The following is a 25,208-nucleotide window of genomic DNA, read 5'->3' as shown; positions in this document are numbered from 1 at the left end:
GTTGCAGTAGTAATAAAACGCTTTCCGAATATTTTGACAGTAAAAACTTGCTTCAGTATAAATAAGTTGTGAATTTTTGTATTGACTTTTTTAAAAAAATTTATGACTGGTATTTTTCGAAACATATTTGGGATAAAAACATAGAACCAAAGTTTATGAAATTAACACAAATTCTTTACAGAAACTTTACCATATATGACGATGGGCGTTTCCATACCGGGACTGGGGGAATGAAATCACATGGCTACGACTGCATTGGGAACGAAACGGATCTAGCTGACTGCCAGCAAACTAAATATGAAGAAACGTGTGTGAATGGAACAAGTGTCGGTTTCAATTGCTGTAAGGAAATAAATCAATATTAAATGTAAAGTAAACTGTTAGACGTTAATGCCTAGGTTTTTATACTTTTTATATCCCGCAAACCTATTTGAGGTATATAAAGGGCCATGCCTCGATCTTCTAATGTGGTTATCTGTTTAATTGCAATGTTTAGGATGAAAACTCAATAATTAATATAAATATATATTAAAATAATATAAATACTTGTTGGCACATAAGAGTACCGTATGATGGTTTATTTTCGCCATATCGTTGTGGCGTCTTTGAACGTTGCTAACACGCGGTTCTAAACCTCTCGATATTTTGCCAAGTTCTGGCGCGTTAGTACGCCTGCTTGTTGTTCTGGCGGTATGGTGGGTTTGAAATTATCAAACGAAAAATACATCAACCAAAATGACAAATCAAGGTACGTGTCGTTTTGGTGTATCCTCGTGTTTGCAGTTTGTAAAGGCGCAAAATTCCGACACGTAAACACGACGGAAAGGCAAATGACATAATTGTCGTAGTGGTGCGTGTATTTTTATACGCACCAATTCATTAAATCCACCAACACACCAGAACGACATATTACAGGAGAGAACATGTTAAAAAGCTATGCGAATGATTGGAATACATGAGTCGTGGTGTCGTTAAAGCCTGTACAATATTGTCGTTATTGTGGATTTGTTTAAATATTCGGGCGTACTCGGGTTTGAAAATCGCCAACTTGACCATTTAAACAGTTTCTACACAATTACTCATGAAGAGTTTCTCAAATATAAATCATTTATTAATATAGATTCACCATCATACATTATAGATTATGTTCGACTTTGGATGAAAGCCAAGAAAACCAAGAAAGAGTTTTCGTTAAATAATATCAATTTCATGTTAACTTGTAAGTCATAATTAATACATTAAACGTAAAGCATTCACTACAGGTCAATTGTTGCTTTGCAAACAAGTCGACAGAAAAAAAACTCGATTGAAATTGTCCGTTTCCGAAAATGCTCTTTCTCGGTTTAACGGGCCAAGTTTCACGTTAACGACAAAGAAAAAAACTATATATTGTTTTGATATAATTAACCCAATTATGTTTGAATATCATGGTTACGGTGTATTATTATTATTATACGCTCGTTCATGCTTATACTTTGTTATATAAGTCATAGATGCTTTTTGAAAATAGACTCCAAGACACAAATACATCTGATTGATGGTACAACTGCATATAACGGGAGAGTTGAACTATACATTCCAGAATCTACAACACAAGGGTAAAAAGTAGTTCAATGTCAATTGAAATATTTTATATAGTTAATATTATGAAATCAAAACGTATTAAAGGCGATAAATGTATTTTACTATAATCATTCTAATGTGTATTTATTTACACTTTTCTTCAAAAGAGACGATATACTTTTTGAGTGTAGCGGATTGTCTTTCATATTAACAAGGTATAGATAACAATAAGGTTTTACCTCCGGATGGTCATTGTCATTTAGTTTCAATACTTATGACGTTTTTGAAAGAACAGTTATGAGAGCTAAGAAATAGTAATCGATTGATGTAATGAAACAGATTTTTACCTATCTATATTTGCAGATCATGGAGAGGGATATGTTACGATGGACACACACAACAGGATGCAATTATATTGTGCAAAATGTTGGGGCTCAATAACAAGTAAGATAACTACTATTACTACTAATTATTTTAATACGACCATACTACTACAACAACAACTACTACTACTACTACAACTACTACAACTACTACTTCTACTACTACTACTACTGCTACTACTACTACTACTACTACTACTACTGCTACTACTACTACTTCTACTACTACTACTACTACTACTACTACTACTACTACTACTACTACTACTACTACTACTACTACTACTACTACTACTACTACTACTACTACTACTACTACTAGTACTACGACTACGACTGCGACTACGACTACGACTACAACTACTACTTCTACGACTACAACTACTATAACTACTACTACTACTACTACTACTACTACTACTACTACTTCTACTACTACTACTACTACTGCTACTACTACTACTACTACTACTATTACTACTACCACTTCTACTACTACTACTACTCCTACTACTACTACTACTACTACTACTACTACTACTACTACTACTACTACTACTACTCTTTTACTTATACTAGAACCACTACCACTTCTACTACTAAATACTTATCTAGTAAAACGCTCAATAACAAGTAAGATAACTACTATTACTACTAATTATTTTAATACGACCATACTACTACAACAACAACTACTACTACTACTACAACTACTACAACTACTACTTCTACTACTACTACTACTGCTACTACTACTACTACTACTACTACTGCTACTACTACTACTTCTACTACTACTACTACTACTACTACTACTACTACTACTACTACTACTACTACTACTACTACTACTACTACTACTACTACTACTACTAGTACTAGTACTACGACTACGACTGCGACTACGACTACGACTACAACTACTACTTCTACGACTACAACTACTATAACTACTACTACTACTACTACTACTACTACTACTACTACTACTACTACTTCTACTACTACTACTACTACTACTACTATTACTACTACTACTACTACTATTACTACTACCACTTCTACTACTACTACTACTCCTACTACTACTACTACTACTACTACTACTACTACTACTACTACTACTGCAACTACTACTCTTTTACTTATACTAGAACCACTACCACTTCTACTACTAAATACTTATCTAGTAAAACACTTGCTTGAACGCATATATTCACTAATTATTACTTTTCCAGTTTGTATGCTTACAATTCTATTAAAGGGCTACATTTTATATCCAGGTTTCCTACCCTTCACAATGCCTGGTCACATTTCGATTCGCAAGGTAGCTCCTCCTCTGTCATCAGTGCACAGGGGTGCCTTGGACACGAAACAGACATACTCGAATGTACTCCGCCGACAAATGGGGGAATTATCTCGTGTAGTTCATATAATCAACTGGCAGTAAATTGTGGTAAGGTGGTTTTTTTTGTCAATATAAACAGAATGCATTCATTTATATGTATCCGTCTCTTAAATTGGTATTTTAAATTTGCACATATATATGTTAACTTGCACTACCTCTATTGTGTTCTAGCCCCGAATTCCACTGTAAGAATCGTAGATGGTTCTTCTATCAAATCTGGTCGAGTGGAAGTCTTTTATAATGGAACTTGGCTAGGTATTTGTCAACGATATTTTAACGACATTACATCGATAAGCATGAATCTTCTTTGCCAGCAGTTAGGATTCAATCAAAGGTTTGTTTGGGAAGCTGATGTTGCATTGAGAAATTAATTTATGTCAATAGCGCAGTGATGTGGAAATGTGCTTAATATAATTGGTAACTGTAGGAAATAATTTTACTGTAGGAAATAATGTTTTGTTGCATTTAATAAAGCGGGTATTTGATCACATCAACGTCACAACGCAGTAAAACAGCGATACCTTACCTAGAATGCAGTAACACTGCAAAAGACGTCTCGGATTGTAAATCTGGGAAATGGGGGACAATGGATTCATGTACACAGGTCGCGATTGCATGCAGTGAGTAATTTGTGAAGATTCTTTAAAGTTGTTCAAACCATTGTTTATGACAATGCCACATATTATTATTCATTAAGATACACCTTGATTAAATAATCAGTTATATAATCAGCTACTATAGTTCACAAATATCAACATTGATTGTGTTTATTACTTTACCATGGGTACATAATAATACCTTTGACTGCATGTGCACTTTTTATGAATGTTTACCATCGCAGACAGTACTATACGTCTTGTGAACGGTAGTAGCGAGCGCTCTGGAAGGGTAGAGGTCTTTCACCATGGACGATGGGGAACCATCTGTGCTGGAGGATTTGGTGTGGCGGAGGCAAATGTGGTATGCAGAAAGGCTGGAATACGTCTTTGGTAAGCTTTGCTTCATAACCGGTATTTGTGTATGCAATTTATAGAATTTTATACCGTTTGATAAGTTAAGTTTAAAACGTTCCGAAAACCTGTTTGATCGGAAATGATCCTCTTTGAATACTTGCTAATTTTATTATGGTTTATGTCGACTTTATTTAACACAATCGACATAGTTGAGTCATAATGACATATTGTTCCGGTTTTGCAAGGTTTGTCTCTGTGTGTTATAGAGATGCATTTTTGAAAAGCCATTCACGGAAATCAATTTTAGTGTTTGATATAAGTTACATTGTCATCGATGATAATTATTGATATATGACTGTAAATAAATTTTGTATTGATAAATGATCGGACGTCTTATATTTTTAATGACTTGTCATAGGAGAGTCTATAACGATCGGGCTATAAAGTGTAAAGAACCACGAACATGAGATTTTCCTTAAAATCCCTTTAAGTAATAATCTGAATTAAAGTATGTTAATATATCAAAGGCTATGGGCGCTTGACATTTAACAACAATGTTTACGAATGATTAATGTAATGACTGGTTTGTTTATGTAAAAAAACATGTATTGTGTTCGGTAAAATAAAGTACCCATCACAGGCATACTACCGGGCAAAGTAAATATTACTCCACCACCAGTCGAATAGAAAAGTCAACCTTGGCCCTCGGTTTTGGTTTACATCTCTCTCCTCTGGATGCAATATTTAATGTTTAAATGATATAATTAAACGTGTTTTGTCTTTGACAGATATAGTATTTATTTTGTTTAAATGTGATTGTCAATTTCACATTTTTAGGAATGCATCAGTACTAGACGATTCCCCATTCGAGCATGGTGTGCACGGATACCTGATTAACAACGTATCTTGCGAATCAAGCGAGCATGACCTTGGCGAGTGTAAGAGTTACCCGTGGAATGAAACAGAGTGTGATAATGGGAACGTAGCAACCGTTGACTGCAAGGTTCGAGGTAGGTTCAAGATAATTATATTAAGTAGTTTGTACATATACTTTTTAATATAATAATCATGGGTATCTCCAATAGTTAACCAAATATATGTTTTCTGAAATACAGAAACGCCCATTCGTCTGACAGGAGGGAAAACGAATTACGACGGTCGTGTTGAGTTGTATTTTGAAAATCAATGGAGACCAATTTGCACGGATAATTATAATGGAAAAAGTAGTACAGATGCCCTTTGTCGTCTTCAAGGATATAATTTTTCTAGGTATTCGAGATATATTTATTCCCTTTCTTGATTGCAGTATGTAGCATTGCTATTTCATCACATAAATCCGTGCATATCCGTTTTAAAGTGATTTACGTATTTATTTGTCAGCCTAGCTTTATTTCTTTGTTCTACTCATCAGAGATGCAGCCTCTTCAAACAGTTATTATTATTCGAACTCATTGCTGAGAAACCTTCAATGCATCGGCCATGAATCCGATATTTCTCTGTGTCCCTCTTCTGACTGGGGATCGTACAGCTGCAGCAACTATGGCCTCACAATCAATTGTTGTAGGTTAAAACTATGTCTGTACTCCTGTTTTACTTGATTATTCCCAATAATATGAGATACATTATAAATTTTCTATATTGCGAAAAATTAATATATCATAAGAATTTCATTTTTTTTCCAATTTATGTCCTATTATTAATCAAATAATTAACTTCCATTCGTAAGAACAAACGTTTTATTAATATTTTAGTGTCTCCGATTAGTCTTCACGGTGGTTTGACGCAAAATATTGGATATGTAAGTGTGACGAAGAACGGACGCAGTGGTTATATGTGTGCTGATAATTTAACTGCAGAGACACAGGCTGTCATGTGCAAAATGCTGTTTAATGTCACTAGGTAAGAATGTTTATAACGCGGTATATCATTGTGTGATTTGAATCGTGTTTCGTCTGCACAATAGGTTCTTAAAATGTTGTGCCATACTGCTTTACAAAACTGTCCATAGTTATAAATTGTGCATGTTTACAATATATGTATTGTTATACGGTCAGTTGTTTATTTGATTTGATAGTAGATTTTCTATACATAAATGTGTTCTTTATTATTCAGGGAGTATGTGGAGGTTGACCGACCATACTTCAAGCCTGGATTCCTAACACCGGTAATAGTGGACAATATCTGGTGCACGGGTACTGAGGAAGACTATCAAATGTGTCCATCCTCGGACTGGTTGCAAAACACTCAGTGCAAGAACCCGGCACTTTTAAGATGCAGTACGTTATAAATTTAAGCAAAATAGTATTACGGGTTTGTTTTATAGAATTGAAGGTCGAGATGTTCCTTGAAATTTCAATGAGTAATTATTTGATTGACCTATTTTGACCACATCAGAATAATTTGAACAAACTACTATTACGATGTTACTTATCATATATTAAACCTATATTACACCTATACATGTACATGTGATTTCTCAGAAGAGTTTGTAAGGCAATGTTTACGATAAAATTCTATATAAACCATGTGATTGCGGGGCTAGTACAGCTTTGGTATATACATATGTTGCGTTGGTTTAGTGTTTATCCCTATGGAATAATATAAACACACGTAAATGGAAAAAATCGGCATTTCATAGCTCTTAATGTTGTGGTTTATGATAATTTTTCTTTAAGATGTATTTACAAGTTTAGCAGATTACTCCCATGGCATGTCAGGTTTTGATCCTAGGAAAATGAATCGAACATAATTTATAGAGCAAAACACTAGTATCTTAAATCATACATTAAACATCTGCTCCGGAGAAGGCAGATTGTATTATCTGATGTAATTTTTCACTTTGTCATATACATTTAGCTTGTGTTACCTTATTTTGCAGCGGACCGAAATAATAATAAAATAAATTGAAAGGTGACACAAGTAAATTTCTTTTTAATTTTCTTGTTAATTTTCGTGAACATTTGTTACGCGGTTCAGGAGATGTATTTGGAAGAAATTGTTGACGACATACGACACACGGTTCCCAATTATGGACGCCGTTAAAGCCGCAACTCTATCTAACCATTTCTTGCTCATATGAGCTAAATACTTAATGTGTATGTGTTTCAACTCGATTTATTTTTAAGTATTATACATTTGCTTTTTACAGATACACCTGTCCGACTTGAAGATTCCGACAGTATGCATTCGGGAACTGTGGAGATTTACATGAACAGTACATGGTCCAATGTGTGCTTTGACAATAACCAAAACAAAGCACATGCGAAAATGTTCTGTAGAATGTTGGGATACAATTATGGGTACATAGTATTACTAACCGTTTGGGGCTACTAAGTTTTCCAATTTACAATTTGTCGTGTAATACTAGTGAAGATATTTCGGTCTGACAGCACGTATAATGATTAATGTGTAATACTGTTATGTTGCATTTTACAGACAAGCTCAAGCCAGCAACGTGACCACAACCAAAAACTCCAGTCTTCAATTAACGTGCGGTGGTGCTGAAGACGACGTTTCTGAATGTGGAAGAATTGTAGATGGACCCTGTGACTCAGTTCTCGAGATTTCATGCGGTACGTGATAAACTTGTATACTTTTTCTATACAATTTATCTCATTCATCTTCATTTATATTACAAATTGAAAGGTACGCTGTAATATGTAATTGTATGGATTTTATTTTAAGCATCTCTGATGGAACTACATAATGGCAGGACCAAGTACATGGGGCAACTGATAGTGCAGGTTGGAGATGACAAAAGAAATGTAGGTTCGATACAAAACGAAAAAACTGTTGCGACCGTATGTAGACTTCTTGGATTAAACTTTACAAGGTTAGTATTTCATGCTGAAGTTTTAGTTCATGACAAACCCACGCAGTTTTCATCTTATTTGTGAAATTGGTAAAGCTTAAAATCGCCCCATTATCTCGGAGTTTCCTGTGCATGTTTCTCATTAGGAAACGGGTACTGGTATTTAACATAGCTAAAATAATGTCTTACCCTTAAAGTGAACAAAGTTAAGCATATCGTTTTATGTATTAGAATTCAATAATTGTGTTAATGCTTAACTAAACGTTTAAATTGAACAAAAGCTTGGTTGACTTTTTATTTCAGAAATTTTCGAATGCCTTCGGCTGAGTTCCTACGGCAGAAAAACACAAACTCAGAGAAAAAAATAAGCACATTAATCTGTAATGGCAATGAAACTGATATTGTAGAATGCTTGAATAGTAAAGTGTATTTAACGTCATCGACAGAAGACATAGGAATCAATTGTCGTAAGTTTTTTCCTCACTTCAACAAAATGTCATACAACATTAAATACAGTAAGCGCTTTACTGTAATTTACTGTAATTTTAACATTTATTTTCAAAAGTATACGATACTCTTATATTCGTTTTATACAGAAACATCAATTAGACTTAATAACGGGAAAAGTTACTTGTCTGGCAAACTCGAAGTAAACATTAACAAAACATGGGTGCCAGTTTGTTCATACGGATTCCAATTAAATGACGCATACGTAGTATGTCGAATGCTCGGACATGTACATGCAAGGTAAACAAGTTATTTACTTTTGTTTTCAACTATTTTGTAGTTTTGAATCGCAATCATTCAACCCTTTGCATTCAAGTCGGTGACCTCAGTGTTATTCACTTGCGTATGTTTTTGCGTGGTTTTGAGCTGTATTTTGTTGTGCTGCCCCAGGCTGTTTTGTTTCTTGCCACACAGATAGGACGTCGTGCTTTTAAAAAGGTTTCCCTCTTGTGTGTGATGACAATATAAATATTTTAAGTTGATGATCTTTGTTGTCGTTTATTGTATCACTTTCACGTCGATAAGGAATGGAACGTATACACTGGAACCATACAACGGTACGTCAATCTATGGCGGCTTATCATGCAATGGAGGAGAAGACGATGTTTCACAATGTGCTGGGTACAAGGAGCAGAACGTATCAACATGCGATTATGGCTATGTGATAAACATTAACTGCCGTACGAACCCTTGTTAATTTAATTAAAGACGCTTGCGCGTTGAATTGTTTAACGTTTAGAACACACAACTGCAAAATGTTTTATCCTTTGAAGTACGAAATATTAATAAAAAGTAAGCCATCTTCAGCAATTTAAGTAGTTTTATTTCATATTTCATATAAATGAGCAATGCCAAAGTCTTAACATTAAATGGTTTTGATACAAACAATTACATAACACAACTATTTTATACAAATGGTGGTATTCCAAAATTATAGGATTACTACGATTAAAATTCATAATTTAAATGAAATAATCGGCGGCGCTTTTAACAAGTTCTTTATTCATTCTAATAGGTAAAAAGCATAGTTTAGTTACATTATTTCATCAATGAGCTTACATATTTGACTATGGGTTTTAAGAGACTATGGTTCGACTTTCGGATGGACCCTCAGCAACTAAAGGTCGGGTGGAAGTGTTCTACAATGGAACGTGGGGGCCCGTCTGTCGATATCTAATTGAAACAAAGGAGGCGAATATTATATGTCGATCTGCAGGATATAAATACGCGTACGTAAAAAAATACTGCTATCTATATTTCTTGTATGGTATTCGATTGCTCGATCTAACTTCAATATCTTCAATCGTGAGCACACATATGCCCAGTATTTGCTGCACAAAGTGCCATGTAGTAAAACGATTTCAATATTGATTGATATTTTAGGTATGGTCTTCAAAATACCGGAATGACACTCAGCAACAAAACATTTAGCAACTTCATGATATCTGGCCTTTCCTGTATTGGAAATGAATTGTCCATCACAGAATGCAATTCGCAACCATGGTTGAATAGCTCATGCAGTTATTCAGTACCACTGGTACTGGAATGCAGTATGTATGAAATCGTATGCTAAAACACGTTAACTTTTACTTTAATAAAGAAACCTCCAAACAGAAGTATAAGCTACATATATTGATATCGCTCAATCACTGTCTTGCAGAGACATACGTATCCCTTCAATATGGTGTTAGCAAATACTATGGACGGGTTGAATTGAGATTACAAGAGATGTATCATGGCACATCTGGTTCCTTGTGTGGATCTGGCTTTAGTTCGAATGACGCAGACGTTATTTGTAAACTTGTTGGGGCTCCAACTTACGGGTAAGTTTTTATAAAACTCTGATAATTAGAAACTTCGCTCAATTTGAATAAAATTCGCACGCTGAAAGTGCGATTATCAATATCAAGAAAGTAATCTAGACACCGTTTATTTTCAAAATATAGAAATGCGACTGTATACACAAATAACGTATTTGGAAGTCCCTCCTACAACTTTGTTATCGAACAACTGAACTGTTCTGGCAAAGAAAACGATCTCCAAGAATGTCAGTCCAAGCCTTGGTCAGGAACGTCGCATTTGTGCAACTCCAGTAACACGGCTGTGGCGATTAACTGCAGTAAGTGTTATTAATAATAAATGGTGTTATAAACTTTGTTAAAATTCAAGACGAAATCATATACACCATTTATACAATTCATGAAGTTTAATGATATATTTGTTATATTTTCTGTTTTCTCAATGTGTTTATATCTTGAAATTTGCTTTAACTCAATTTTGCAGGTCCTTTCTAAACACAATGCACAACATATTCTTATAAAAAGTATAATTAACTAGTCAATAATTAAAATTCTGACAAGATATACACTGACATTTGTATTATCTTATGCCATTTTAAATTTTACCTTTTTAACGGGTCTTTCTGATGATTCATTTTAATCTCACAATACACATAAACAACTACTAAAATATGATCACATTTTTTAAAATGTGTCATTTAGTAACAGAACCTTTTTATTGCCAGGACCCAATACACCGACGCGGCTACAAGGAATTGATCCCTCGAATGGAGTGGTTGAAGTATTTTTTGATGCTGCATGGTATACCATGTGTGGCTACAATTTTAACTTTAAGGAAGCCGCTGTAGTTTGCAACAAACTGGGATATAAAATAGGGTAAAGGGAAACATGATAAGTTCATTTGCATTATTATTTCTGATACTGTATGCAATTTCTTAAGGGTAATGAAAAATAACCATATCTAAGAACTGCTTAATAGTAAACAATGAAATGTAATCAGTAGGGAATCACATTACATGTCCTCTTACAATACAATTAGCATAATCTAAAAGTAAAACACCTTAATATTAACATACGCATGCCATTAAAATAAGCGTTGGTCACCGCAATATTGCGAAAATAAGCATATTTTAAGGGTATTTAAATACTAATAAATGATTGTAGGAAGCCTGACCCTAAGTATGATAATAGCTATGCACTTGTGCGTGGCATGAGCTGCAATGGCGATGAAAAAGACATTTCCCAGTGCCAGTTCTCATCGCAGTGGTCCACAGGATATTGCCCCGACTCCCAAAAAGCAGGAGTTACTTGTAGCGGTACAAATTTGGTTGATCACCCACAAATTATTAAGACATGTTTGTGTGCTCATCTTTGTACCACGTACTTAAAATACGAATGTTGTATCGAAGTGTGGCAACATGATGTCAATATCATAATCCTTGTTCAAAAGTCTAATAACAACGAGTTAATTGAAATTGAAAATTTAAATTGTCTTAACATTGGTAGCACAGGCAAATACGAGTACAAGGAAACATCTTTTGAATATTTTAAAGGATTGTCTTAACCTCATTATCAACGCAATTATAGGAGTAACTTAAAGCCAAGCGACACCTTTGGTTATTTTTTCTTGCAAACATAAATTTGCATACAAATGCTTACATTTTTGAAAAAAGAATTTTGTTTAAATCCCATAAATAAATTTGAATAAAACAACTGTGATTAAACAATTTCAGACAACCGTGTTAGGCTGGTCAGCAACGTTAACAATTACCAGGGTAGAGTTGAGTTCCAGTATTTTGGAGTTTGGGGAACTGTCTGTAATGCAAACTTTAGTCAAAACGATGCACGTGTCATATGCAAACTGGCTGGGTATGAAACTTTGAGGTACGTTATTTGAACCTTCTAAAAACCATAGAAGGACTTAGCAATATTTTAATGATATGCAATGTGGAAACAAAGAGTTAGTAGAGACCTTCACTAATTAATATGAACAACTCAAGACACACCAGGGTGGCGTTCGCGCGGCACTCCAACGGCTTAAGCAAGACAAGAAGAACGACGTGTGACTGCCGTGTCATCGCATTTGAATAGTTTTCGCGAAAATCATTTTGATCAAAACATAACACGTATGGCATGCCACTGGTGCATGAATAGATGACCTTCTCGTCCTTGCTATGCCTCGATTTTCCTATCATGATGTTGACACGCCGAAAGCAAACTAGCAATGATTACGTTACAATGTTTAAAATACGCAGTTCATTTAACCTTCTTAAATTCCAAATGTGCACGCCGTAACCAAACCGCATTGAACGCTGTGTGAAATATATGATAAGAACGCGATAAGGGTGAAGTATGGAGTAATTATGTCGCAACGACACTATGTGAGCGCTACAAAATGTTTATTTTATAATTTTCGCTACAGAATATTGATTTTATCATTTTACGCATTTTTTCACATCGATCACATGGCGGTTTGACAGATTTTAATTACACCTTGCAAGCGCTGTGGCAACGTATGACTGGCCCTTAAATATAGCTCAAAAATAGAATGTTTAACAGTATACGGGATCGTGATGATACTCATATTGACGTGTACTAAAGATTGCGTCGTTTGTTTTGCACGATAAGAAGAAGTTTATAGTATGTAGATTGAAGCCCCATAAACACTTAAAATCAACAAATATTTCATAAAATATTTCGTAAAATAAAGTTCACACATAAAAAAAGTTGTGTTCCTTATAGCAATAGCCAAACGTGTAACGCTAGATGTGGTCTGGTAACATAGATTTAACAATATACAAAATGCTCGTTTTTATTTTACAACATCCGAACATTATCGAGTGAACGCGAGATTGGCTTCGGGCAGCGTCGGTAGCACGACGTACGTCATGAATAATAATTATGTTAATTAAAAGCGCAGCTCACGCAAGGTCGTCCTGCTATTAGTGATTCAAAAATAAAATGAAAATAAAAGATAGCGTTCACAAATGAAAGTGCATACGAGGTAATACATAACATTGCGTATGGATCTTTTATTTTTTTCTTTAATTTGAAGCGCACTTGCCTGTGCTTTCTATTAGGTCCGCGCGTTTACTTTATTTATCGACATATTTTAAGAAATATTCGTTGACTTTGATTGTTTATGGGGCTTTAAAACAATTATTTCAAATCTATGAATTGTTTGAATTCTTGTCATCCTACTATGTTAATCGAACACTTAATTTAAAGTTGTTACTTTTGTGTGTTAGATGAACACCAACGTGGTGTGTTCAAAACAAAATACAGCTTATGCATTACTCTTTGGAAAATATGTTTAAACTTTCATATTGATTTTTTATGAATTAATCGAAAACGAAACTATTTGGGTTGCAGTTACATCACAATACATACAGATGTAAACAAGTACGGACAAGGGTCAGGTAACCTTATTGTTGAGGACTTGAAGTGCAACGGAACAGAGACGGACATTGATGAATGTGCCTCGTACCCATGGAAGGAAAATTCTGCAAAACAACCATGTAACTCGCATAACTATGATGTCGGCGTTAATTGTAGTAAGTACTAATGGCGGGTAAATATACACATCGGTGACCTCGGTTTTTCGATGTTTGTGTATCTGTTACATATCTCTCTTGCTATGCAATATAAATATATGTTCAACAATCAACACAATGATAATGAAAATAAGCCCTGTTTGATGTTAACAACTTTATTTGATATAGCTGAAGAACAACGTTAATCGTATAAACCCGTAATTTATAAATACGGGTTAAAAAATTTTGAACATGTATCAATACATGCCTTTCTCTTTACAGGACCTGTAACACCAATGCGCTTTGTGGGTGGAAGTAACTATTCTGGGAGAGTTGAAATCGAGTACAGAGGAGTTTGGGGCACGATCTGCGACAACGACTTCGATGAAAATGACGCAAGAGTGATATGCAGAATGAAAGGACTCAATACAAAGTAACTTATTCTTACATAAGACGTGTCAACTTATAGTATTTGAAACGACTGTTTTGCAACGCAATTTGTTTGTATGAAATAATAAAAAAAAGAATAATTTTGTTCTTAAGACCATATATAATCAGAGAAAAAACTGAATTTGTTGTCCATTTAAAGAAAACGCCGAATCCAAACAAGATTTAAAAAACGAGTGTACCGTTTGCTCTGGTTGTCTTTATATGTCTTGTTTTTGTTTAGGAGCTTAGCGATACGAACGAACGGCTTTTACGGGATTGGGAATGGAAGTATTTTGTTATCAAGCCTGAACTGCCAGGGCAATGAGCCTGACATCTCCGAGTGTAGTATTAGTTACCAATGGGGCAGTAGTTATTACTATTGTACCCATAACAACGATGTAGCGGTGCAGTGTAGTAAGTTTGTTTTTTATTACTGTTTAACATATGACATGTTATATTAATGAAAGCGTCGAGATGCACTTTATATGTATTTTCATATATTTCTTACTGTTGTTTATAGACACACCTGTTCGAGTTCGGGAAGGCCTGACATTCTATTCAGGTATAGTTGAGGTTTATATCAACAGCGGTTGGAAGCGTGTATGCAAAGACAATTTCACAATGGACGATGCGATTGCGATTTGTAATCAGGCAGGAAAGAGAGACAACTACCATGGGCAAGTACCATAAAATAAAAATACAATTATCAAAATTGCTTTCAGAATAAAGCGTCTTAAAAAAATAACATGTTTCCTGTATCGATATACGACTTTGGTCATTATATATACAGCAACCTGTATATAGACTTATAATGACGATATAATTTTTATATTGCAGAAATGTCTCAATTCACAATCAAGATTTCGCAAATATTACTGCTGAACATACGACTCTTGGTGGCTTCGGTTGTCTTGGCGACGAAGGTGATTTATACGAATGTGGATCCGGACAGTGGGTTGAGTCAGCACATTATTGTCCTAGTGGAGAAAACGTAGCTCTTAATTGCCGTGAGTAGTAAACACGTGTACATGTTGTTTACTTGCAGATTCTAGAAGTTAATTTATTCAGCTGTTTTCTAGCGATGTTTTTTATCGTCCTGCATAACGAGAACGTATGTTTAAAATACATTGAACACTCATGAAAAAGTTTACTTAGCAAAAATAGTTAATTCATGGGGTAGAGTTTACATCAGCATTGATAATATAAACGAATATAAACCGGTCGTTCACAATATTGGCATTTTCGTTGCGTTCATTTTGCATTTCTGACCTTGTAATGTGTATAATCAGGTGCTCAAACTCCTGTAAGATTAATGGATGGCCTGCATGAGGCAGGAGGCAGTGGACTACATAAGCCTGTACAAGGAAGGGTAGAAATCCAGTATAGGAGGTTTGACCAGAGTTTACAGAAGTACCGTGATGATCATTGGGGCACAATTTGTGATGATCAGTTTGGAGATGAAGATGCCTTGGTGTTGTGCTCTATGATGGGATACTCTGTTGGGTACGGACTCTTCTTTACTATTATAAATACCATATCCATATTTCACAATTATTAAGCTACATATTTGATAAACGTCTATGTGAGCAAGTCGTATGCATAAAATATGTTATAATACTTCTTGTTCACATAAATACTCGTTTTAGCTACACACAAATGTTTATACTTTAAAATGGGAGATTATTGATGTCGCATAATTAACAAAATATTTACACAATGAAAATGCATAACACAAATAAATGAATGAACAATATATATAGTAAATTGTCAAACTTTTAAAATAGATTGACACAATACAACTAGTTTTTTAAGAATCGGATTTAACCGATAGTTTAGATGCCATTAACTCCTCTCTATATATTTCACTGCGAGTCATGGACATTAATTCACTACATACCATCTTACAGTAAGGTATACCGACCCGAGGCAGAATATCCCATGTTTGGCAATGAGACAATTATACTGGACGACCTGCAATGTCTCGGAGTTGAAGGAGATGTGTCCGAGTGTAAAGCACGAGAGTGGGGCACCCATGACTGCGTACACGACGAAGACGTAGCCATTTATTGTAGTGCGTATATACTTTGTCACGTAAAAATCTACAAATTATTACTGTCAGTACTCATACAAAACAATCATATGCAAATCCATGTGTCGCTAAGAACTACTTTTTATTTATTGCTGTAGTCCCCTTTTTCCAATAGGTGATGTTTACAATACCTGATGTTTAAAATATATTTTTTTATTCAGACTACCAAGACAACATTGATCCCTGCGACAAAGAGAACTACAAGAGACTCCCTAGCCTGGAAATGAGACTGGTCAATTTCAAAACAAAGTCAAATCCCATTAATGACAACAAACTTTCCTTGGGCTGGTACAATGTTGGCAACAACACTTTGCCAGATCAAGCACCTCCGATGAACAGATGTGCTACAATTTTCCCGGTGTATAGCAACGGTATTTTTTAATTTTCATTTTTGTTTTATGATCAAAGTTTAACGGTCGTAAACGCTTACAACACAAATTTGTGTCCTTAATTTCATACTTATTAAATAAGCAAAATTATCGTTGTCGTAAAATATTGATATAACTTTATGAATTGTACGTACCCGTAAGTAATGATTACTTAAGAATACATACTTTCATCGGCATCCACGTTGTGCAAAAAGACGAGGGAAAAAAACTACAGGCAAGAGAAAAATAAAATATTTCAACTACTTCTATTAGCCGATATATACATATATGAATTATAACACGGCGTAAGAATTTAAAACGGCCCAACACATATTTGTAGTATAATACCCCTTATCGCGCGTGCGCTAATCTACATTACGTTACTAGGGCTCCGGTGACCCTAGCTTAATTGTGGAGGTCGGCTCTTCAATATATTAAAGATGTGTTACTCGCCTATCGTCACGTAGACGAAGAAAATAATAGGAATTGTAAACCTACTTTAAAATAAATGCAGACAGAATTCCTGAATACATTGTACATATATTTATTAAATAAGTTAGACTAAGAATGTTATTCTTATATTAAAGAAATTGTGCTCTTTCTTTAATTTGGTTTAACAGCAGAATACTTGACTTCGTAACTAATTAATTCCATTGTTTTGTTCGTAAACTTGCGTTCCACTATAACGAAGTGCATACATACTTTTTATATTTGAAACAAAATCAGATCCCAACGCGGTACCCAAACTAGAGGATAAAATCAAGTCTTTCAAGGCAGAACAGTCGGGAGATTCCAGCATAACATATGACTTACAAGCAAAGAACTGCGGAGGTTACTATGTATATCGACTAGGTCCAACCGTAACAAAAGACAGTGCCTATTGTTTTGGTAATATGTTTATAACACAAATGTTTTTGTTGAAAAAATGATTTTGATGAACTTTTGTTCTGCGCGGACTTGCTATTGCTGCTTAAATCCTTCTTTTGCGCATATGTTAATTTTTAGTAGTATGTTTTTTTTCACAACTGATGTAAATTTTGATGCTTTTCAGGTATTGGCTCGGAAAGTAAGTGCTTATTGTTTAACTTTCTACGTTTTTGAAGACTATTTCGTTTCTCTGGATACAGAAACCATATCCAATCATTTTTATAGAAGACTTTACAATCCTTGTGGCAAATTTGCTTACAATGAGTCTTATTTAGGGCAAAAGATAAAATCCAAAACATGTTCACATCATTTATTGATTAATGTATACAGTAATTCAACAGAACTGGACATCAGATATTAGTACGGCCCAACACTTAAATATTTGTAGTACGAAAATCACGTTATATACCTTCATAGTTATTTTTGAAAGTGTTAATGTCACTTTACTTTAATGTTCATGCAGGGTCCTGCTCCTAACAACATTAAATATTTCTAGTAGAAACCCAATTAGATTTTCCTAAACAGTAAAGAAATATTTCAATATTTTATCTAAATTCAATCTTTACCTTAACAATCGTGTGTTATGTAATCGCATTACTCACGCATTGAAGTAGAAAGACGTTGACTATTAAAACTTATAATTGAAAACATGTGAATTAAAAAATATATATTTCGAATAGCTCTTTATGGCTGTCGGTTATTCGAAAAGCAATTGAAACAAAATCCGACGAAATGAAACACAAACTAATGTTGTACATGTTTCAAAATTATCGCAGATAATTTTTAATGTAGCAATAACTAACTGAACATTACCAATTTACTAAATTTTGTTCTTGTTCAGTAAAGAAACGACTTAAAGAGGTTGAATTACCATAACCCAGTAATTGGCTAGATAAAACTATTTCAATGGTTACTAGGTTTGTTGATAACTTATGTCAATGTTAACAAAATCCCTACCGTAATAGCAATATGGGTTTTGTAATTAGACGTTTGTACCCAGATGATTAAATCGCTTAGTTAGAACGGAAAACGTATGGAAAAGGGTGGAAAGAAAAGATATATCGATTCGCAGCTGGCATATAAACACGTGTTAGCTTGCTGAACTCTACAGTTTTTGTGCCTACATGTGAAACTGTCCTTCTCTTTTCTGTTATACAAGCCATTTATAAATTGCACACATGTTTTGGTGCATTCATTATACATTTCTGACTTCGTCAAAAGATTAACGTTTTGGATGCGTTTATTTAGCGATTGAGCTTTTGTCAAAATTTCACTGCCTGCATTTAGGCGAATATAATATTCTGAGAAAATGCATGATATATCTCCCCCCCCCCTAAGTTTCGGAAACAAAATCATATTTCTCTTTAAATATATACTAGGTTTGCTCAATCTTATAAACTGTTTATGCAAGAAAACAGCCCTGAAAATTCACCGTTTTATAAGGGGAACCTAATGGAATCGGAATTGGAATAAATTAACTGTTACAAAAATTAGTTGGCGGCTCTTTAGAGTCCACTTTTGTATACCATCATCACATAGCTGCGTTATTTTATAGATTGCTTCCTTTAGCGGCTGAACATAATGATTAATATCACAATATATAAGTTTCCTATGATTTTTTATGAGCTACATGATTTTTTCGAGTACAGAAGTGGAAGAAAAATACGCTCTCACTGCAAATACGTTCGTGTTTTAAAGCCAGATATAGAGACGTTGTTTTTCATTATCACAAAATATGAGTTTCCTTCAATATAACATTCGTTCAAATTAACATTAAGGAATGTTTATTTTTACGGAGTTCCTTTTTGCTTCAGGTATAAAAACCATATTCGTCTTTCAAAAATACTCTGTGTACGCAGTCTGACGTAAAGGAAAGTAAACAAACGGATTGAAAGTTCTCCGTTTCATAATGGAACCCATGTAAATTGGATTAAGTTTAAACCCACTTTTAAGAAAACCAGTACTGGATTTTCTGGGTCAACTTGTATAGAAAAAAATAATGTTAAAGTATTATTTTATCGACTTCATTTTTGTGGTAAACGCGGGATAGATATAAGCACAGTTTTTGTCTGCGATTTTAAAGCGATACATTATTTTGCGAGTACAAAAGCTTACAACAATAGATACAATACGAAAACCCGCTTTCGGGCTCTGACTGCACATACAATCATTTTAATAAAACTTTTGCCCGTTTTAAACTTTACTGATTTCAATATCATTAAAACAGGTCTGAATGAGCTTTTAATATTGTTGCTTAAAATTATTCACAAGCGCATCTAAATGCGCGCTTCTTTCGGCATTGAAGTACAAAAATACAAGCCAGACTAACGTGTATCGTATTGATTATTTTTTGTGATGCATTTCTTTATTATCGGATCAACCTAAATTTTTGCGTGTGTTAGAAAAAGAATAGCAAAAATGAAGATAGGGCTTTGTAGTGCAAATAGGTAAGTAATTATGTAGATGCATTTTATATGGTCTCAAAATATTGAGCTACCTTTAAGACTACATTAAACTAAAGATAAAGATATTTTTCCAAAGTCAAAATTAGTGTCTATTTCTACAGATTTATTTTCTTCTTAGTTCACACCTTATTTTTATTCAAGACAAATGCTAATATAACATGTTCAAACAAAGATAATATTATTTTCACACTGATTTAAATTTGCCTTATTTTCTTAAACTAGTTCCTCCTCCGTCGTTTGTTGCGAACGAGGTTGGTGTTGTTAAAGACAACAATAAAACATCAATCTGGTTTAAATGCAAGTTTGACCCGGAACAATCCGAAAATCTCTACTACCAAGTAGAGTGGCACATCATAGGAAATTCAGAGCACGTAGTCACAAAACAATACTGCAACAAAACCGACATGTCACGGTGTTATCTGACGCACAAGGATCTAGAAGATATGAATATCGGCATGGGTACAAATGTAAGTTGAATGATATTGAATTTCCTACGCAAATGTTTTGATTTAATAAAAAATATCAAACTCTTATGCGTTTGTATTTGCTTAATACATGGCACGAAACGTTATTAATAGGTTATTCATTGGCATTTAAATATGACCCGATTAGAAGCACACATGTTTTAAAAGATAATATTTTGTATAGATTTCATGCGCTGTTCGTGCATTCAACGAACCCAACAGTCAGCCGGGCCAGTTATCGTTGATGTCGGACCCATTTTTTCTGGGTATCACAGTGTTAACCCCTCGCATTTCCTTGCGTCGAGGAGAGTATAAGTCTGTGGAAATGAAATTAACAGTTCCGATAGTGTGCGATAATGTGAGACCTTCCAATAACATCGCATGTGGGGTCAATATTGACTACTTCACACCAGATTATGGAACTTGCCCCAGTAAGTTTTTTTTTTACACTTTACTGAATACTTTTGCTTTGAATCTAGAAAGTTATTAAAACTATGCAAATTCCCTCTTTGTCGTTAGATATGTATACATGTATACATAAAATGTTTTACATTTTTTAATTGATAAAAGTCATATAATGTATGCCATGCCAACACATATGTGTTTTACAAATATCTGTAGTGAAAATCTTACACGTACAAAAATGAACTACTTCAACAAAATCTGTTATGCTGATATCTCGTTTTCGATATCTGATTTATAATCTACTTTAAATTCCTTACGAATTTAGTTCACCTACAGATTTCCCGAACCCGTTGAAATTGTCAACGAAGACAACTTTCTTCATAATTCTTTAAATAAATTATTTATTTATTTATTATTTGTAAAAATAGAAATTTATTTTGGGTACACATTTGATACATTATGAATAAAATATAATATTATTCACGAAGATATCATAAGCGTGTTAAACGTCGTTATGCACGCGTCTTACATTATTGTAAATTTCACTAAAATTAATAAAGGTAATCTTGTGTATGTTTCTAATGTTATTATCTACAAAAATAGCAGTCGTGCGCGTGGCATTAAAATTGGTTCATAGTAAACGTTCATTTAATGATATTAACGTATATTGACATTTAAATTGAACCAAGCCTACCTCGTTAACATAACTTTATGATATGAAATAAAGAACTATTGATAATACGTCTTCAAAACTGTTCAGATGCTGAAGGCAACTTCCCAGGCGGATGTTCAGTGGCAGTTAACGACACGTCATTTGACAGGACGATAACTGTGAGCGTCAGTGCTGCGGAAACAGGACAGTACGGCGTTGCCGGGAAGTTCACTCTGTTCTTACAAATACCCAGAACTAGAGGAGTCGCCTTTTTTTCAGTCCCTTACAAACTGCCTGCAATAGAGGTAAACGTGACCATATTCTTTGTTCTCTCTTCATTTTACTCAATAAAATGTCCAAAGTACACACCTTTATCAATTTAACTAATTATATTCTCATTGTACCAAACTATAAATATACTTTTTAATCTAAGTTCAAATATTTTCACAAGAGGGACTATGCAAAGAAAACATGTGTCGACTAATTTCCGTTTAGGTTGAAGTACTTCCAGAGATGGATCGACAATGGCGAGGAAAACTATGTACAGCCCGAAATGATCCACACATGTATACATTTGATGGCAGGTAAGTGCATTTTTTATGGTCAGTAAAATACGATATTCATTTTAAAAATGCTATTGCCGTAGATCACTTCTAAGCAGGAACATTGAAAACCAGAGCCATGCTTTGTAACATCCTAACATTTCAAGAATGTTCTAAGATCTGTAAGCAGTGCTATATAAAACTAATATTGTTTTTGCAAGAAATCAATTTTATATTGGTTGTTTATTGTCAAAGTATTCACTTATATTCTGGATGACTATGGATATAATTACGTTTGACGTATTGTTATACCGATGAATTATAGGTCCTATGAACATCACGCTGAAGAAGGAGACTACATCTTGTACAAGCACTCTGTGTATGGAAATGTCGAGGTGATGCTACTCATAATCCTTATCCATATTTGACATAAAAACGGAACCACTTTATTTTCTTCCTGGTTTTGTAATTGATATTGTATTTGCTCTCATTTCGTCACAATAAGAAGTACTTCACAACGTTAAAATAAATGTTACGAATGCAACAGATGGGTTTCAGACTGAATTTTCATCATGTTTAATCCTTTTTTCAAACACTGATTTATATTATAAGTGCGCGTTAATTATCGTTTATGTTATTGAAGTAATTGATGTTATTGTTACCGATGTTTTCTACAGGTCCAGCATAGAATAGCAAATTGCACGGATGGCCAAAGTCGAGCGAAATGTAACTGTGGCGTGGCAGTAAGGGCTGGACGTGACGTCTACGTCATCAACGTGTGTAATGGATACCTCGACATTGGCTACAGGCAGTGCTGGGATAAGGCGTTAACAGTGAAAAAAGAAAACGACTACACATACACGGTAAAATTATGCTATTATATAAACGAAATAGTTTACGTTAATTTGTTATGCATACAATTAAAATTGTTTTACTTAACAGGAGTATTACACTTGCCTTGTTTGAAAGTATCCTTTAATACTCATAATGCATTCGTTTCGAATTGTAGATCTATTTGCCATACGGCACTGCAGTCAGGGCGCGCATAGACAGCGCACCGTTTATGGGTGCGCAAGGAGGCAGAGTTTTGGACATTTCCGTAAATCCGTCGATTCAAGATAGAAGTGGGAATAGTACAGGGTTATGTGGATCCCTTAATGGTAATTCGGCGGATGATTTTGACAATGAATCGCAATTTATAAACGAATGGAAAGTGCAAAGAAATGCATCGTTGTTCACCAACGATTCGTATCATAAAGATCTTGAGCCTTGGGTTTTTCCAACGTGCACATGCAAGAAAACGACCGGAGGAAACGGCGCATATTCGTGTGACAGGAGTATCGCAGGATGTACTCGAGGGACGCTTGCTGGTTACCATAGTTGCGGTGAGCTGTTAGAAAGTCGTCCAGTGAGATCCACGACAATACAATCAAGAAAACCAGTGATAAAGATACCAGTCTTGCACCAGCGATTCCATGTCCGAAATCGTGTAAGTAGCTTTTTGTAATACGTTTTTGGGAGGTAAACTAATATAAATATAGGGAAACAATTAATGTATAACAATTAAATATGAACTTTATAAAGATTTTTATATTGATTAACCTCAGCGAAGCGCAGGCGTATGGACGGACGGTATGGACGCTCGAAGTCATTGTGAGCAGCAATTAAAAACAATACAGGACATGTGTAATAAAATTCCAGACACACACACGAACGTGTCTTTGGAAAATTGCGTGCTGGATATAAAGGTATGTATATGAATAAAAATACAATTAAAAGATTAACAGAAAGTTTTAGCGTTAATAAGGTTTGGTTAGTAATAAAAGTAAGAGAATATATTTATGAAAATAGATAATGTTCTTGTTATGTTTTAGATAACCAACTCATCAGCCTGGTTAGCGATGTCAAAGCAGTCCATGTTGCAAACTTGTCAAAATGAGATCCAGCGTAATAGTACTGTTATTAAAGACTTAATTGAAAGAGCGGAGAACAAAAACACAACAACCACAGGGGCAGCAGAAACACATATAACAACTGTCGCTCCACCGACGCTCGCAGAATTGAACATTTTGAAAGAAATTTTAAAAACCTCTGAAACCATTGAAGAACGATTTTGCATGAATAATTGCAGTGGAAGTGGTATTTGCGTCAACGGTAACATAAAACTATATTAGTGATATCTTTAAATTAAAATACATTTTTAACGTCATAGGAATGCTATTTATTCTGTAATATACTTAAAATGCAAACATGAATGCAAGTATACGCAAAGTTAATTGTTATAAAACATGTCTTTTCAGGCACGTGTCAATGTAACGCGGGTTTCGGCGCGGTCGATTGTTCCATTGATCTTAAAAAACCACCAATTATATCTGGGATATTAGATCATGGGCTTTGTGACCAGAACAAGACGGACTGTTCTAAGATTGTTGTCTTTGGTGGAGAATTTACATCGTCTAACTTGACTTGCCGATTGAACACATTTTATGTAAGGCTTTACACAATTGTTGGATTTCAAATTGTGTGTGATTGCACTTTTGGGTCTGTTATATCGATCCTCACTATTTTGCAATAATATGTTTTCAGTTTGACATACACGGGACACCTCACAATGAAAGTAGACATGAAGTTCCTGGGCAGGCCGAAACAATTGTGGAGACAATATGTCCTCTCCATGGATTACGGCAACGTAGATCCATTGACAATAGGTTTGTTGTCGGATTCCATGTATCCGTAAGTAACGACGGTGAAAACTACGAGGACGACAAACAAGGATTAGCCTACATCTATAACTCGCAATGCCAGACGTATGGTTATGCAAAAGATACCAAATGGATATACACGTTTTCACTGAAGGTAATATGCAAATGTGGTATGTTTGTTTTCGTTGGTCCATTTTTTATACTTCAT

At 34.6% G+C, this 25,208-nt stretch overlaps 1 protein-coding gene across 1 annotated transcript in view; it reads left to right on the top strand.

Moving 5' to 3' along the window:
• LOC127868844 (uncharacterized) overlaps positions 1-25,208 on the top strand; it is a 45,080-nt gene that overhangs the window by 7,590 nt on the left and 12,282 nt on the right. The window contains exons 14-59 of the mRNA XM_052410930.1: positions 182-342; positions 1,511-1,598; positions 1,927-2,007; positions 3,230-3,402; positions 3,526-3,688; positions 3,829-3,974; positions 4,196-4,343; positions 5,145-5,317; positions 5,423-5,576; positions 5,719-5,867; positions 6,059-6,206; positions 6,420-6,583; positions 7,456-7,606; positions 7,743-7,879; positions 7,992-8,139; positions 8,422-8,585; positions 8,715-8,865; positions 9,151-9,305; positions 9,707-9,854; positions 10,009-10,175; positions 10,286-10,448; positions 10,572-10,744; positions 11,150-11,300; positions 11,589-11,740; positions 12,158-12,308; positions 13,797-13,978; positions 14,240-14,390; positions 14,628-14,800; positions 14,907-15,063; positions 15,224-15,393; positions 15,676-15,889; positions 16,294-16,457; positions 16,637-16,846; positions 17,570-17,731; positions 17,895-17,909; positions 20,458-20,702; positions 20,884-21,130; positions 21,865-22,061; positions 22,252-22,340; positions 22,624-22,693; positions 22,976-23,161; positions 23,308-23,787; positions 23,906-24,046; positions 24,173-24,452; positions 24,599-24,786; positions 24,885-25,154. Coding sequence (XP_052266890.1) covers positions 182-342; positions 1,511-1,598; positions 1,927-2,007; positions 3,230-3,402; positions 3,526-3,688; positions 3,829-3,974; positions 4,196-4,343; positions 5,145-5,317; positions 5,423-5,576; positions 5,719-5,867; positions 6,059-6,206; positions 6,420-6,583; positions 7,456-7,606; positions 7,743-7,879; positions 7,992-8,139; positions 8,422-8,585; positions 8,715-8,865; positions 9,151-9,305; positions 9,707-9,854; positions 10,009-10,175; positions 10,286-10,448; positions 10,572-10,744; positions 11,150-11,300; positions 11,589-11,740; positions 12,158-12,308; positions 13,797-13,978; positions 14,240-14,390; positions 14,628-14,800; positions 14,907-15,063; positions 15,224-15,393; positions 15,676-15,889; positions 16,294-16,457; positions 16,637-16,846; positions 17,570-17,731; positions 17,895-17,909; positions 20,458-20,702; positions 20,884-21,130; positions 21,865-22,061; positions 22,252-22,340; positions 22,624-22,693; positions 22,976-23,161; positions 23,308-23,787; positions 23,906-24,046; positions 24,173-24,452; positions 24,599-24,786; positions 24,885-25,154 — 7,750 coding nt within the window. The remainder of the gene's footprint in view (positions 1-181; positions 343-1,510; positions 1,599-1,926; positions 2,008-3,229; positions 3,403-3,525; positions 3,689-3,828; positions 3,975-4,195; positions 4,344-5,144; positions 5,318-5,422; positions 5,577-5,718; positions 5,868-6,058; positions 6,207-6,419; positions 6,584-7,455; positions 7,607-7,742; positions 7,880-7,991; positions 8,140-8,421; positions 8,586-8,714; positions 8,866-9,150; positions 9,306-9,706; positions 9,855-10,008; positions 10,176-10,285; positions 10,449-10,571; positions 10,745-11,149; positions 11,301-11,588; positions 11,741-12,157; positions 12,309-13,796; positions 13,979-14,239; positions 14,391-14,627; positions 14,801-14,906; positions 15,064-15,223; positions 15,394-15,675; positions 15,890-16,293; positions 16,458-16,636; positions 16,847-17,569; positions 17,732-17,894; positions 17,910-20,457; positions 20,703-20,883; positions 21,131-21,864; positions 22,062-22,251; positions 22,341-22,623; positions 22,694-22,975; positions 23,162-23,307; positions 23,788-23,905; positions 24,047-24,172; positions 24,453-24,598; positions 24,787-24,884; positions 25,155-25,208) is intronic.

The sequence above is a fragment of the Dreissena polymorpha genome, chromosome 2 (assembly GCF_020536995.1).
Source record: "Dreissena polymorpha isolate Duluth1 chromosome 2, UMN_Dpol_1.0, whole genome shotgun sequence".
NCBI lineage: Eukaryota > Metazoa > Mollusca > Bivalvia > Myida > Dreissenidae > Dreissena > Dreissena polymorpha.
This window is presented reverse-complemented; position numbering and strand designations above follow the sequence as displayed.